General features: G+C 39.2%; 1 protein-coding gene across 1 annotated transcript; it reads right to left on the bottom strand.

Annotated features, from left to right (window-relative positions):
* Positions 1-2,373: 2,373 nt before the first annotated feature.
* LOC103720765 (uncharacterized) lies at positions 2,374-11,436 on the bottom strand. The gene is made up of 8 exons (XM_008810637.6): positions 10,723-11,436; positions 9,097-9,404; positions 8,005-8,727; positions 7,012-7,140; positions 6,440-6,643; positions 4,269-4,469; positions 3,497-3,618; positions 2,374-3,030 (listed from the first exon to the last, which is right to left on the bottom strand). The coding sequence occupies exons 1-8, from the start codon at positions 10,988-10,990 to the stop codon at positions 3,027-3,029; spliced, it is 1,959 nt and encodes a 652-aa protein (XP_008808859.4). The 5' UTR covers positions 10,991-11,436; the 3' UTR covers positions 2,374-3,026.
* Positions 11,437-13,624: the final 2,188 nt, after the last annotated feature.

Here is a 13,624-nt window from a genome sequence, read left to right as displayed (position 1 = left end):
GAATAATTGATTGAGATCTAATAAGTCAATTCAATGAATTAATTATTATGTATTAACCAATTTCTGAATTTTTCATTTGAATAGAATCTGAAAATTACTCCTTGGATTACTAAAACAAAATAAATAAACACTTCTTTGGATTGATAGCAATATATCATATAAATAAACAAATAAATCTAATAATTGCAATTAATAGAAAATTTTAAACAAAATAATATATATATTTTATTCGAGATCAGAATAAATCTATTTTATCACAAAAGAAATCTATTCTAGCACAAAATAAATCTATTCATTTAATAAATTCAAATCATAAAATTGCAAATCCTACACATCTACTAATATTAAATTTAAAACAAAAGTTAGAGGAAATAGCCTAGTTGAAGGCAGATCGAAGCGCGTAGACGCTGTTCCAAATAAGTATTTACCCCCACGTATGGGTCTCCCAAGAATCCTCCTCAGAGATACGACGACTCTAAACTTCTTCCTCGATACGTCTCGGAAGAAGCCAAATCGACCCCGATCGGACTTGCAGATCTAGCAAAGAACGAAATAAAAAGAATAAAATAAACTGAATAGAATTGTAAAAATAAAAATCAGAAGTGGTTAAGAGGAAGAACTTTTCTTCAGAATTTTTCTGATATTTTTTTCTAATTTTTCGTGTGTCGAAAGAGATGAAATCAAGGAGTATTTATAGGGGTGTTTTAGAGGGGCTTTTTGATTTTTTTGCGGATGCGCTCACTCCCGCGGTGATTTCGCGAACACGTTTCTCGAAATTCAAACGCACACGCAGCTGAGTCTCAGGCCGCATGTACATTTAAATTTTTCCAACATAGTTTACTTCCTAACTTTAAATTTACATAAGCATAGTTGGTTCCCGAGATTTTTAGGACTAATTGCATAGTTTTGGCCAAAGAGAACTAAAAAAAAGATAAAGTTGCACTAATGAATTTGCCCGACCATCCTTTCGAATTATTAACTTTCTATGGAACGCGTGAATAACCTTTGGGTATCCGGACCAGAGTTTTTTGGTTCCTATCTACTGCTGATGAAGCGAGAATGAGTACCTCCTACCGCTTCGGGCTAAAAAAAAAAAAAAGCAACCACGCCCACGTTATTTCCAACTAATCTCGCATATTAATTAGTTCTCCTAGGTTTTGTCCTCTAGCATTTGTTAGCTTTGATTCTCCTTCCTCTCTCTCTCTCTCTCTCTCTCTCTCTCTCTCTCTCTTTGAAAACATTCTCGGCACATCCAAGGCTCTTAGATAGAGCATACTCTATCACAGAGAGGAAGAACCCACGTATCACCATCTCCCCGGAGGAGTCTCGGCGGCCAACAAGCGAAGAACTAGGTAGTGATCTTACCACAACCAAAAAATTGTGGTAAGCGTCAAATAATGATCGGAGAGCAGCATGAATGAGATTACAATTCTGATCCCATATAGTAAATCAGCCCCTACATTAAAGTTTCTCGCATCCCCATCAACTTTCATTTTAAAGCCAAATGGTCTTATAAGCTACCCAACCCAACTCATCATTAAACCCTGCCAAACTAATGTGACTACATTTTTATAAAAATCACAACCAAGAATGACTTTTGTCTCTCAAATGGATGTTTAGAAATATTTTCTCCCAATTTGACTCATAGGAGATGGTATATGAACCTTTTCTATCTCCATCAGTCTAGCATTTAAATATTTTAAATTTAATTTTTTTGGTAATTCAGCTAAATTAAACCAATCAACAATAAATACATTCATGTAAATTAGAAATCTATTCAAAAATTAAGCTGAAAGATTTGCTCTATGGTCTCTAATATAATCCCGGCGTGGTTGGCCATATAGGCAGTCATCCAGGAAGCCGCACTAATAGCTAGAATCTAAATCTTGAACTGCACAAGATTATTGTTGGTTCAGCTAGATAGGGATTTTGACTTAAAGGAGACACTGGGCTGCGTGACGTGGGAAGGAGCAGGCCATATTTAAATTGGGTCGGGTTAAGAGAAGACCCACTCAAAAGAAGGTCAAGGATCCGGTTGGGTCAGCTTGCCTGTGACTTTAAGAAAAGCCCAACCCAATCCGAATCCAACTTGACTGGGTGATCCATGAGCAGCCCAACTGAATCGAAACTATGGGTCGGGAGCTGAGACAGATTGGGCGTCGGTTGACCCAAACCAAGTTGCAACCCAGCCTAGCAACTGCGGTTTAAAACGGAGCAAGACAAAATAATCAGAAGCTGGGCTTCTAGGACGCAGCAATTGCTTGCAAAAATTTCTGCAGAAGTTGTGCCATGGTAAAACAGGCCTCACAGCAGAAAGTAACATGGATGTGTCATAGTAACAACTTGCACTGCATCAGCTATAGTGAGAGGATAAAATTAAAATGACATGATTTATGCAATTTTTTTTTTTTTTGGGTCCAGGCGTGTTTGTCTGATATTTGTGCAATATATAGGAGTTTGCCTGTATATAAAGAAAAAAAAAAAATTGCGCAATGCACCCAACATTATATCAATATTACATATAAAATTTATCCTGTTGATATTTACGATTCATCCTCAAGAAGTAAAAGCCAGCCCCATCTCGCAAAGACAACCTCTCGGCATCAGCATTTCGTGGTTGCTAGAAACCACGGCACATCATCTCCTTTCCATTCAGGGAAGCAGCATCAGAGGCAGAGATGCAGGATAAGACAACTTATTGTAACCATCTCATGCCGTCTAGGCAAGACGGCGAGTAACCTAGGAGAAATTATACCCTACATTGCATGCACCACATAGTCTGCCACAACCAATCGCAGCACTCGTTCCTATAGACCCTATTCATGAAGCGCTCATATCGGCACACCTCTGAAGAAACGAGAGGGCGGTTTTGCAGTGTAGGGCATAATTTCTTGGTGAGAGGGGTGAGCATAGGATAGTGCTCACACAAACAAAGATGATTCCTGAAAGTACTGCAGAACATTTTTCCAGCCCACTATATTTTGGATCACAAAACCTTGGATGATCATGAGAGAACGGTAGCTTGATCAGCTGCAATGGATGCAAGAACATTTAGCATCAATTTAAGGAGGGAAAAAGATATGCCAGAAATTTATATGAAAGGAACGGCATTTTACGATTTCTATTAATTTCAACATTTTTTTCATAAAATGTTAAACATCCAAACTATATAACTGATACATCAAACGAACAACATTTTTGATGCAGCAGTAGCCGCACAAACTGTACAGATCAAGCTTGCTTCATGGAAATCATGGTTCCAATCGACAAAAGATTACATATAAGCAGTTGATGACGCCAACAAAAATATGGAGCTCTAGCAAACCTGATTGAGTAATCGGTCTGGCTCCAAAACTAAACTCAAACACCATAACCCCACCCCAACCCCCAACAAAAAAGAAGGCATATACAGGTTAGAGCTCTGCTCCTTCCCATGAGACGAAAAGAAAAAAAAAAAAAGAAATGTGTAAAAAAGATCAAGAAATAAATATGCTACCGTCTTTGGAAGGTGTCTGTCGATGGTAGCAATCTAGTAATAAAAGGTACAAGAGCAGCAAGCAGTGCCTTTGGGCACTCCTCATGTGGCAGATGTCCACACCCTGATACTGCAACAAGCCTCTGCAAGATATTATGCAACATGACAAGAATTAATAGAAACATCTGGAAAAAAAATTGCTATGCTAAACAGTTTTCCTTAGCCCAACCATCTTCTATAGCAGAATTACTCGCTACTGCATGGAGATAGGGATGTATAGAAGAAGGCAATATTATTCTTTACCTAGTTAGTAGCAGTGCAATGCCTGAAGGGGATCTCGGTTTTTAGTGCTTGTAAGGTCTTAAATCAAAGCCAGCAAACAAGATAACAGGAATGGGCATGGAATGAGAGGGGAATCAGGGAATCAAAGAAAAAAGAGATTTTACGTATTTTCAAAGTAGAATAGAGAATTATGAAGGTGTGCTGAGGAAGAAGAACAAATCCATAATCAAGCAAAAACTTGTATAAGATGCGCTAACAAACAAATAATAGCTACTAACAAAACAAGATATGCAAGCAGAATACTATAAATTTTTGAATGGAAGGGTAGTCCAAAACTTCCATCATTAACTTTATTTGATAACCATTCCCTTCAAATTGATAAATGTACAAAGATGCATAGCAGTTTCAGTATAACCAACAGTATATTATATAGTAGACAAGAACATAATGTTATTCTCCCGAAGTATGAAGAAGTGCTCGAATTAAGCAAAACTGAAGCTGTGAAACTTACCGAATTTACAAGCCGTGAAGCCATGGCTTGAGCTGATTTAAGAGAAACAAGTGCGTCCTCAGCACCTGCTACTACCAATACTGGAAACTCTTCTACAGATTTCAGCAACGTCGCTGCATTTTGTGGGGAGAGAACTGTTGCAAATGACAGCCGTCCTATCTCATGTAGTGCTTCATCCCAACCTTCCACAAATAATGGGGCCTGTATAAAGGGATATCAGTTTTGAACTAAAACATAGGCATGCTTCATAGTTTTATGCATAAGCAGGCACTGCACAACAGCTTTAAAAACTAAGATTTTTTTTTTCCAAAAATTGACTCTGTATATATGCCTCCCAAAACCAAAAAATGCATTTTTACCCTTCCCACTTATGTTACACTTACATCCATAGTTCTAAGTTGTTTGTTTAGATTCTAAAATAGATTTTGGCAGTTACGTTCCAATTTGCACTATGATATGCTAGCATAGACTTCACTTCATGGACTATAGAGCATAGGATATCTAGTTGATCCCTTCCCTATCTTGCCCTTCAAATCGAAACAAAAACAAAAACCAACGAATCTACTCATAAAAATGACCACTCTTAACTCCCCACTCAGAAACAAAGTTGCATTGCTTTATGTTAACCACGACTTAGTATGTTCAAGCAATCACAAAATTTAATCAAAGCATATACAATTCTCTGCTAAGAAAAAGGTTTTGAGTTTAGAAACAGGAGATTAGATCAAGATTTTACATTCTGGTGGGATGGTGTGCGTCCCAGTCGTCCTGTCCCGTTTCTGTGAGAAAAAGAGATCGGGATGTGGTCGGAACTCCAAAACCAATCCACACAGGAAGAGAAGAAAAAAGAGGGAAAAAAACAACGGAAGGAAAAATGATGAAAAGAAAAAAGTGAATGGAAAGAATAACAAGAAAAATGAAAGAAAAAAAGCAAGAGAGAAGAAAAGGAAAGGAAGGAAGAAGGAAGAAGGAAAGAGAAAGAAGAAGAAAAGGAAAAATAAATAAATAAAATAAGGGATAAGAAAAAAAGAAAAAAGAAAGGAAAGAAGTGAAGGTAGAAGAAAAAGAAAGAAAAGAAGAAAAGAAAGAAAGAAAGGAAGGAAGGAAGAAGGGAAGAGAGACGGAGGATATCCACCAGGATGCATGACCGGAACCACTGTTAGAACAGGACGAGATAGCGGGACGTCCCATTCCATGGAGAAATTGGGACACCTTCATCCCACAGGATATAAAACCTTGGATTAGACTACCAAAATAGCAACTTTTTTACTTATTTGACTAAAGGCTCTAAATGCCAAAAATCGTCATAAGATCTAGACAGTCATAGAAAACCAAACTTGAGAGACAAGATAAAAGGTAAAAACCTTTGTCATATGTTGGCAGCTGTGCTAGTAACTAACTACTTCATACACAGATTATGTTGTGTTATAGCAAATAATAACATGCTACATGCAAGTTGGTGCTTCCGATTATGGGAGACTTAGAATTGGCACGCTCCTAAATAAAACAGTTATTAAGAACAATAGGCATATTATTTAAAGAAACTATGTTTCATGAGGACGTAACATTTGTATATGTATATAGAAGCTGACATAATCAAAAAATGCTCGGAATACATTATTGTCAGTTATGTTTCATAACATCAAAGAGAGGCTCAAGCTAAAAATTTAGTGATATCAGAAGGGATCCACACACACACACACACACACACACACACACACACACACACACACAGAGAGAGAGAGAGAGAGAGATGCTACTTCACCATATTCCACATTTTAAATGAAATGTTACATGCTTGATAGGCATAATCTGCAATTCAATGAATTTTCTGCTCCAAATCAAAGTGATCAAGAGATTCATTAAGTTTTTTTTTTTTGCAAAAGCATTGTGCCAGAAGTTAACACCAACACGAGACAACATCGCCAAAGAAATCCATAAAACCACTGAGTATTTCTTTTCCTACAAGTATTTCCATTTTCGAAAGGACAATATACAAGGAGAAAGAAGGGAAATTTATACTCCAAGGAGTTTATGAGTCAAAAAAAATCAAGCACTGAACCAACATGTTCGGATAAAAGAAGTGCAAATAATAGGCTTTTAGTTAGGACAGGTTATGCTTATGAAAATAAAGATGAAAAACAGAGTAGGTATCAAATAATCAATTATACCTTGTACAGGCTTAAAACTTCTGTTGTTAGCTTGGTAGCATCATACCATGCACGGCGGTTAATGACTTGAGTAATTTCAGTACGCAGCAAAGGACGGACCATGTGCTTCTTCCCCAGTGAAGTATGCAAGAGAATTCGGGCAAAGGCAGGAACAACTTCTCTTGATAAGCTGGCACTAACAAGTACGACTCCCTTGACTTCAATCTAAAAGATGCAAGCATTGAGTTCAGAAAACAAGCTAGCGGACCAGAAAAATTTTAAGAGATACCAAGCATCGCTTAGTAATTACTCTGCATAGGAGAAGTTTTTTTCAAAATAATGCTAATGTTCACCTAGCATTATATGCCTACAAATTCCATTCACATGATTTCTACATGTACGTCTCAGTGCAGACATAAATTAGCAAAAGGGTTGGGCGTCTCAGTGCACGAGGCTCCCGCAATTGTGGGGGGTCTAGGGAGGGTCAGATGTATAAAGCTTTACACCCGCATATGGAAGGGTTGTTTCCATGAAAGGGGTTAGATCACAATAATATCAAGATATACCATCAAAGGCATAATCCTGTAACTCACATTGGCAGATTGACCAGAGGCATGTGCTTTTTCTGCAGCTTTCAAAGCAAGAAGGCCTCCATCATCATGTCCGACCAAAATCACAGATGAAAAGCCCAGCTCCAAGCAGAAGGAAATAAGAAGGTCAACCTACACATTGTTATGACAAAGGATCAACTTCTTCAAAATCCATAACATGAGTAAAAACAAAGACCATATGTCAAAAACTATTGGAAAGAATGCCTTGAATAACTGTCAAATGATGCAAAACCTACAGTTGTGCACATATGACACATGGCCATCAACTATTCTGGATTTCATGATATCTCGTTCCAAGCCACTTTCCAAAAGTTAATCCGAAGACTTAAAGAACTAATTACAATTACTTCACATGTATAATTAAGAAAATTTATACATTACAAATGGAATACTAAGAAGATATGGAAAGAAAAACATATAAATAGCACATCTGGTAGGTAAACTAAGAAAATATGGTGAAGAAAAGACATATCCAAGTTACACAGAAAATATCTCCACGAAAGAGATCTGCTAAAGCTTCCATCCTGTACTCCAACTGAGAATACCAACAACATAGATAAACAAAATAAACAAATATAAGTTTCTGGCAACAATTGATAACCTCTGACTTGTAAACCAAGTCGACCATTCTGAGGGAACAAGGCAGAGTCATTTGAAGAAGTAACCTAAATTCATCGAAGGATGATGTAAATCAGAAGGAGACAGTATAACAGTACCAAGAGAGAATGGATAGGACAAAAAATAAACAGAAATTGATTTTCTACTCTCATAAAAGGCATGAAATAAAAATATACAATAAGGTTTTAATGTCTTAGAAATAATAAGTAAACAACTTCTCCTAAGGAAGCACTGAGCAACTGGAAAAGAGAGCCAGTAACATGTGCTAAAGATTCTATACATGTATGTATTTAGCTTTGCAAAAGACTTGAACGAACAGCAACATATGGAACTGGACATAAAGCGTAGAAGAATCACCTGGGATTCTAGCATGTATGGGTTTGGTAATCGCTTGTCTTCCCAATCCTTCCTGCGTGGGCGAGACGTTAATCCCCACCCAGGCCGATCAAAAGCCACAACTGTGCAGCCAATCTGCTGAGCCAACACACCCATCACATGCCTCCACGAGAACACACCTCCTCCAAACCCATGGACCAAGATCACAGCAAACTTCCCCCTATCCTCTACCCCGGTTCCCAGACTAACAGAACTAGATGAATATCCATCACTTTTGCCATCATCAAGGCTCAGAACAGGAATATCATCAGAGTGGAATGGAGGCGGAGTTGCAGATTCTGCTAATAGTGGTGCATACAGAGACGAATTTTGGAATTGGTTACTAAAGCTTCTGTTGAGACGATGGTGGCTTTTAGATGGAATTGTCAAAGGCCTTTCAAGTTTAAGCCCTGCCGAGGAAAGGCTTGGTGGGCTCACATCAGGACTAGATTCATGGAAGGGTGAGGAGGTTAAAGAATAAGAGCTTGGTGAGTCAAACAGACTGAGCTTATAATGAACTGTAAGCCCATGACAGGCAATGAACAAGCTATCAATGTCTGCAAGAAAACTGATCGGAAGGTCGCGCCCATCATGAACTATTGCTTTTCTTTTCATTTCACTGTCACTCTTTGAATTTCTTCCACAAGGTGTGGGAGATCGAGGGATCTTATGGTAACCAGAAAACATATTCTTGCATGTGAGGACCTGATATATAGAATAAGAGGAATTTAGCTGTAATAAGATATGGATGATATTAACAGCATTCTATGCTCGACAAGACTAACACTTCAGAAGTCAAAAAGAAATGCAGAAAACAAATTCTTTTCTCAAAAGCAGTATTTTGATGACTTCATGATACTGAAAAAAAAAAACAGAAACTTGAAGTGCTGCTCTGTTTATATATTATATACTTGCAGTTAAAAAAGAAAATTTGTATATCTATATAAGTAAGTTTACAAAGGATAATAGTATATAAAATAAATTCTGAAGTACAGATATAGGGGAAATATAGCACATAGAAGCATTTGAATCAAGAAAATAACAATTAGAAAAATGTACATGAAATGAACATACTGATTCTGTATCTACACGGTGAAACAAGAGCTTCCGCCGTGCTCTGCAGCTTGTCCTGTAAGCAACTACAACATGACCAAGTGCAAAGACCAATGAAGAAAGGAAAAGAACAGGCATCCCCCATGATTTTCTTAAATGCAGTCTCTCTCTCGCCAATGATGGTGAATGTTCAGGTTCTAACTCAGAGATAGGAGTGTAAACACAAGCCTTAACCGACAGGATGAGCACCGAAGCTAGGGAACAGAGTGTTACTATTCCAAGATATGGACCATGGGAAAGCTCAGGACCATCGCACAAAGAATAAACACCTGCAAGATGAAGATATGATCGTGCATGGGATATAAGTACTTGGAAAAACCAAATGTATTGTCAAGGGATTTGAATCTGATCTTAAGTAGAATTTTTTTCTCTCATTATAATTAATCATTAATATAAAAGAAGAAGCAGAGATGGTTTACAGGTGAAAGAATATTCATTTTCTTTTTTTCTGTTCATGAATAAAAAAATATGCTTTGAAATATGTTTCCACTTTGTAAAGTTCTAAAGAAATTTGGCAAATATCATACTGCCAAAATCTTTAGAATTGTCATTAAGAAAAAAGGTATTTTTTTTAGTAATAAGTCTTAATCCACCACCATTTGTGTCGTTTAGATTAATTCATTTCATGAAAACACTTCATGTACCCAAAATAAATTTTATATACACACACACACACACACATATAGTGTGAAGATTGCCAACTTAAATAAAAGAATAGCTAATGATTCATTGAAAAGGGATTTTTTCCCAAAAAGAGTCATAACGTGTTCCTTATTGAAAGAATTAAGCAAATAACAGAAGAGAGAAAGCAAGAGGAACAGAAAGAAAACAAAGCTTCATTGAATATTATGTTAAACAAGGTCTATGTGGGAGGAAAAAAAAAGAAAAAGGAAAGTCTTTCTAAGTTTTCAAACCTACAGATAGGTTTTGTGAGTAAAAAGTCCCAAAATTATTTAATACACGTTAAAAGAAATTAGGGTCTCGATTTTACACCGCATTTCGATTCACCAATTAGAGAAGCTGTGAATATTTTCAACTTAATCCTATCTACAATTCAATTCGATGGGGGAAAAAAAATAAAAGCCGTCTTCCAACAGAAGTTTAACCCTTTTCCGGGAGAAAAAAAAGGGAAAACTATGAAAATTGAGGAAAAAAGTTTAAAATAGCTTTAAAAAGACCAGAGAAAAAGCAAAGCTCATGAAGAGAAAAAGAAGAGGAGGAAAGAAAGACGAGAAAAAAAAAAGGAAAATAAAGAAAACTTCTTTTTCTGCTCAAAGCTAAAAAAATTGTTAAACTGGTAATCATTTACAACAAAAGGCAAAGATGATTTCCCTTCCAATTCTGAAAACTAAAAGCCATCTTCTGTTCATGAAAACCAAGCACCAATTCTCATTCGAGAGAAGATTAATCATACCAATCATGTTGGAAAACGAACCCAAAAAAGTAAGATCGCGAAGTAATATCAAAAATTCCAATACGTTCTCGGCCAGGCTACTATTTCTGATTGCGCGACATATCATCGAGGAATCAGCCAAGAAAAAAAAGATCGGAAAGCAACCAACGGAGTGAGGAAGAGCAAAGCTATACATGTGATTATAAGAGATCGGATGATGGAAACGAGAGGTATATCCATGAGCGAGCTCTTGAAGCCGTATCTCTCCATGTGGTCCTTGACGCCGTAGCACCTTGCGCACGCGAACCTCGACGCCAGCGCCAGCGACACCGTCACGTCCCCGACGGCCACGAGCACCGGCGCCGACGAAACGAGCAGCGACGCCACCATCGTCAGCATGAAGAAGGCCGTCCTAAGGCCCCTCCGGACCCTCTCGAGATTCCCCTTTCCCCCGGTGGCCATGGCCGCAGCTCCCGTCGGAACGCCGCCAGAAACCAGACCCCCTCTCCCGGACTCCAATCGATCACTCCCTCGTCGTAGAGCTCGCGAGAATCAGCAGCGGCGGTGTGGGAGAGTACAGCGGGAGAGGAGAGGCCGAATCTGGCGAAACCCTAGCCGGCGATGAGAAGAGATCGGGGGTTCCGGCTTTCGGTGGCGATTCGGCCATTTCCCGACGGGCTCTAGGCCGGTGGCGGATCGATCGGAAACGCCATGCGCCAGGGTTCCGAGAGAGGGGACGGAAGAAAGAGTCCAATAGGAATCAGCGGAGAGAAAAAAAACGGAAAATAAAAATACGAAGTACAGAACCTCCCGGCTTCAGTTAGAGAGAGGGGTGGCGATGGTTTTTATTGCATTAAAGTCCCCAATCGTTATATTATTCTGCAATAATTTGAAATCTTCGTGTTCTCATTTGTGCCGACTATCAAAATCGAATTTAACGACGATCGTTGATGGGTTGATGGAATTTAATCAGCTCTTTGTTAAGTTAATGTCAGTTACGCGCCAGCTGTTAATGCTAAGGGCGATGAATCCCAAACGGTCGGTCCAGGAATAAGGATGAGAAACCAACCGTTGGATCGAAATCTGAGTCTTCCTATGACGTCTGCCTTCAGTCTCGCTGCGGGAAAAAAGAAAAAAGATTCATCCCACATAAAGTGGGCCCGCGGTGGTAGAGCGAGAAATTTGAAAGTGGAGCCGGTCTTATGGGGCCCACTTCTTGGTCATATTTTTTTTTTCGGGGTACATACGCTGCTTGGTCATATGACAACGTGAAATGATCTGACGGTGGGGCCACCAAGGAGAAGGAAAGTATATAGCCATCGCGACGACCAGCGCGACGCAGAGGCATCACAACTTACTCATTTTGTGGATGCGAATGGACGCGTAGCTGGCCCCCAGTTGTAGAAGAGCGGCGCGACCTCGGGAAGGGCAGCGTCGTCATTGCATGCAAGCTTCAGGGGCAGAATTATAATCAGAGCGCTGCTTCCGAGAACGTGACCGTTGGTTGGTGGGGCGGATCGTGGTCGGACCGAAAACCGAAGTTGGGGAAGCGAGGACCTGACCGCGGGGGGCCCACATGGCCCTTCTGGCGTTATGCCACGTGGCGAGTGACGAGGGGGCGAGCGCACCCGAACGAGATCGACAGGGGGAGGTAACGGTCAGATGATGGAGCAAAGCGGACAGTGCCGGCTTCTAACTAACGCGGCCGATATATTTCGGTGATTCGGTGCATCGCCCACGTACACGTACCGGAGAAAATTAGACCGCTCACGGCATTTAGACTTAAGAGGTAGGAACAGGAGCGGCAGAGGGAGGGACCGTCGCGGTGAGATAAGTAAAAGCTGGGACTGAGAGATTGGTACAGTGACCGGCGGCTCTTCCTCACGAGCCTCATGTGTGTCGTTTACCTGCCACTATCCCGTTGGGAACTGAGACCTAAATTCATCAAATAGTTTATCCTTACAGACGCTATCTTTCACGGGAAGAGCAGATTTTGCCTGTCCAGTATGTGAAATCTTTCTTCTTTCTTTTGGAAATAAGCTATTTAGATTTTATGGAGACAATCGATGACCGCAAAGATCCGCTTAAGTGAAGCATCTAGTCATGCCACTTGAGTCTTGATCAAAAGCGGGACCAATTCCAACATGTTTTGTCCGTCACTTACCGCATGAAGAGAACAAGGAATGTGGAGTAGATTTTTCAGGGTGACAAGAACAATGATCAATTTATTAAACTCACAACGCAGTTATAGAATATTTTGTTTTTTTCTTTTGCTAGGAGATTGGGAAGAATACTTACAAAAGGCTTTGGAGGCCAATATCTAGCATATAAGCCTATTTTTCTTTTTCCTAATATCTAGCACTATAGATGTTCCATTACCCTTTAGAAGGAAAAACAGTAATTGCTCTCCTCGTCATGGGCGTGTTTAATGGAATACTTCAGGCCTGGAAGCAAGTGTCCCATTATTCATGGATCAAACCTGCATGCCATGCGCATGAGAGCAAAGGATCTGCAGTCTAAGATGCACTGCCCAAGAATAAAATCTAGATCATCTGTTTCTAGAGAAAGGGGTATGGCCGCTGTGAGATCATATTCAGTGCGAAGGCCCACTTTTTGAATCTTTTCTAGAAAACTAGCATTCATATATATTAAGGCAACTTGCCCGATAGAGACAGTAATGTGGCCCCCCCTAGGTTGCCTTTTAGCTCCCTTCTAAGATCTCGACCGTATATGAGAGTCTGGGTCCATTTAGCCTTTTAACTTCTTTGTTTGGTTGAGAAAGACGGATCATCTCAGAGGAAACAAGGTCAAACTTTGTGCGTATTCAAGTTTGAATTTATCTACTGTGGAATATAAAATAGCTTGATTAAATTCATAGGGCGGAAAGAAAGCTTGATCATTGGCTTTTTGACCACCTAACAACATCTCTATAATAATGAATTGGTTTAGAGCATGAGATATTTGTATTAAAAATAAGCTTTTGTTCATGGCACTCGTGTGTTTTATATACAAGTTGAGCTCTCGGATATAGTATAATATAATAACAAAATCCTATTATTTGGTACAAATACTAAAATTGAATATTACAATTAGATC

The sequence above is a fragment of the Phoenix dactylifera genome, chromosome 1 (genome assembly GCF_051530095.1).
Source record: "Phoenix dactylifera cultivar Ajwa chromosome 1, Ajwa_hap1_PhDact_Kaust_v1.1, whole genome shotgun sequence".
NCBI lineage: Eukaryota > Viridiplantae > Streptophyta > Magnoliopsida > Arecales > Arecaceae > Phoenix > Phoenix dactylifera.
This window is presented reverse-complemented; position numbering and strand designations above follow the sequence as displayed.

Coding starts and splice junctions, on each gene's coding strand:
- LOC103720765 (XM_008810637.6), bottom strand. CDS start 10,990: ATGGCCACCGGGGGAAAGGGGAATCTCGAGAGGGTCCGGAGGGGCCTT. Junction 8,728..9,096: donor ACCGTGTAGATACAGAATCA/GTATGTTCATTT, acceptor TCTATATATCAG/GTCCTCACATGCAAGAATAT. Junction 3,619..4,268: donor CTTCACGGCTTGTAAATTCG/GTAAGTTTCACA, acceptor AATATCTTGCAG/AGGCTTGTTGCAGTATCAGG.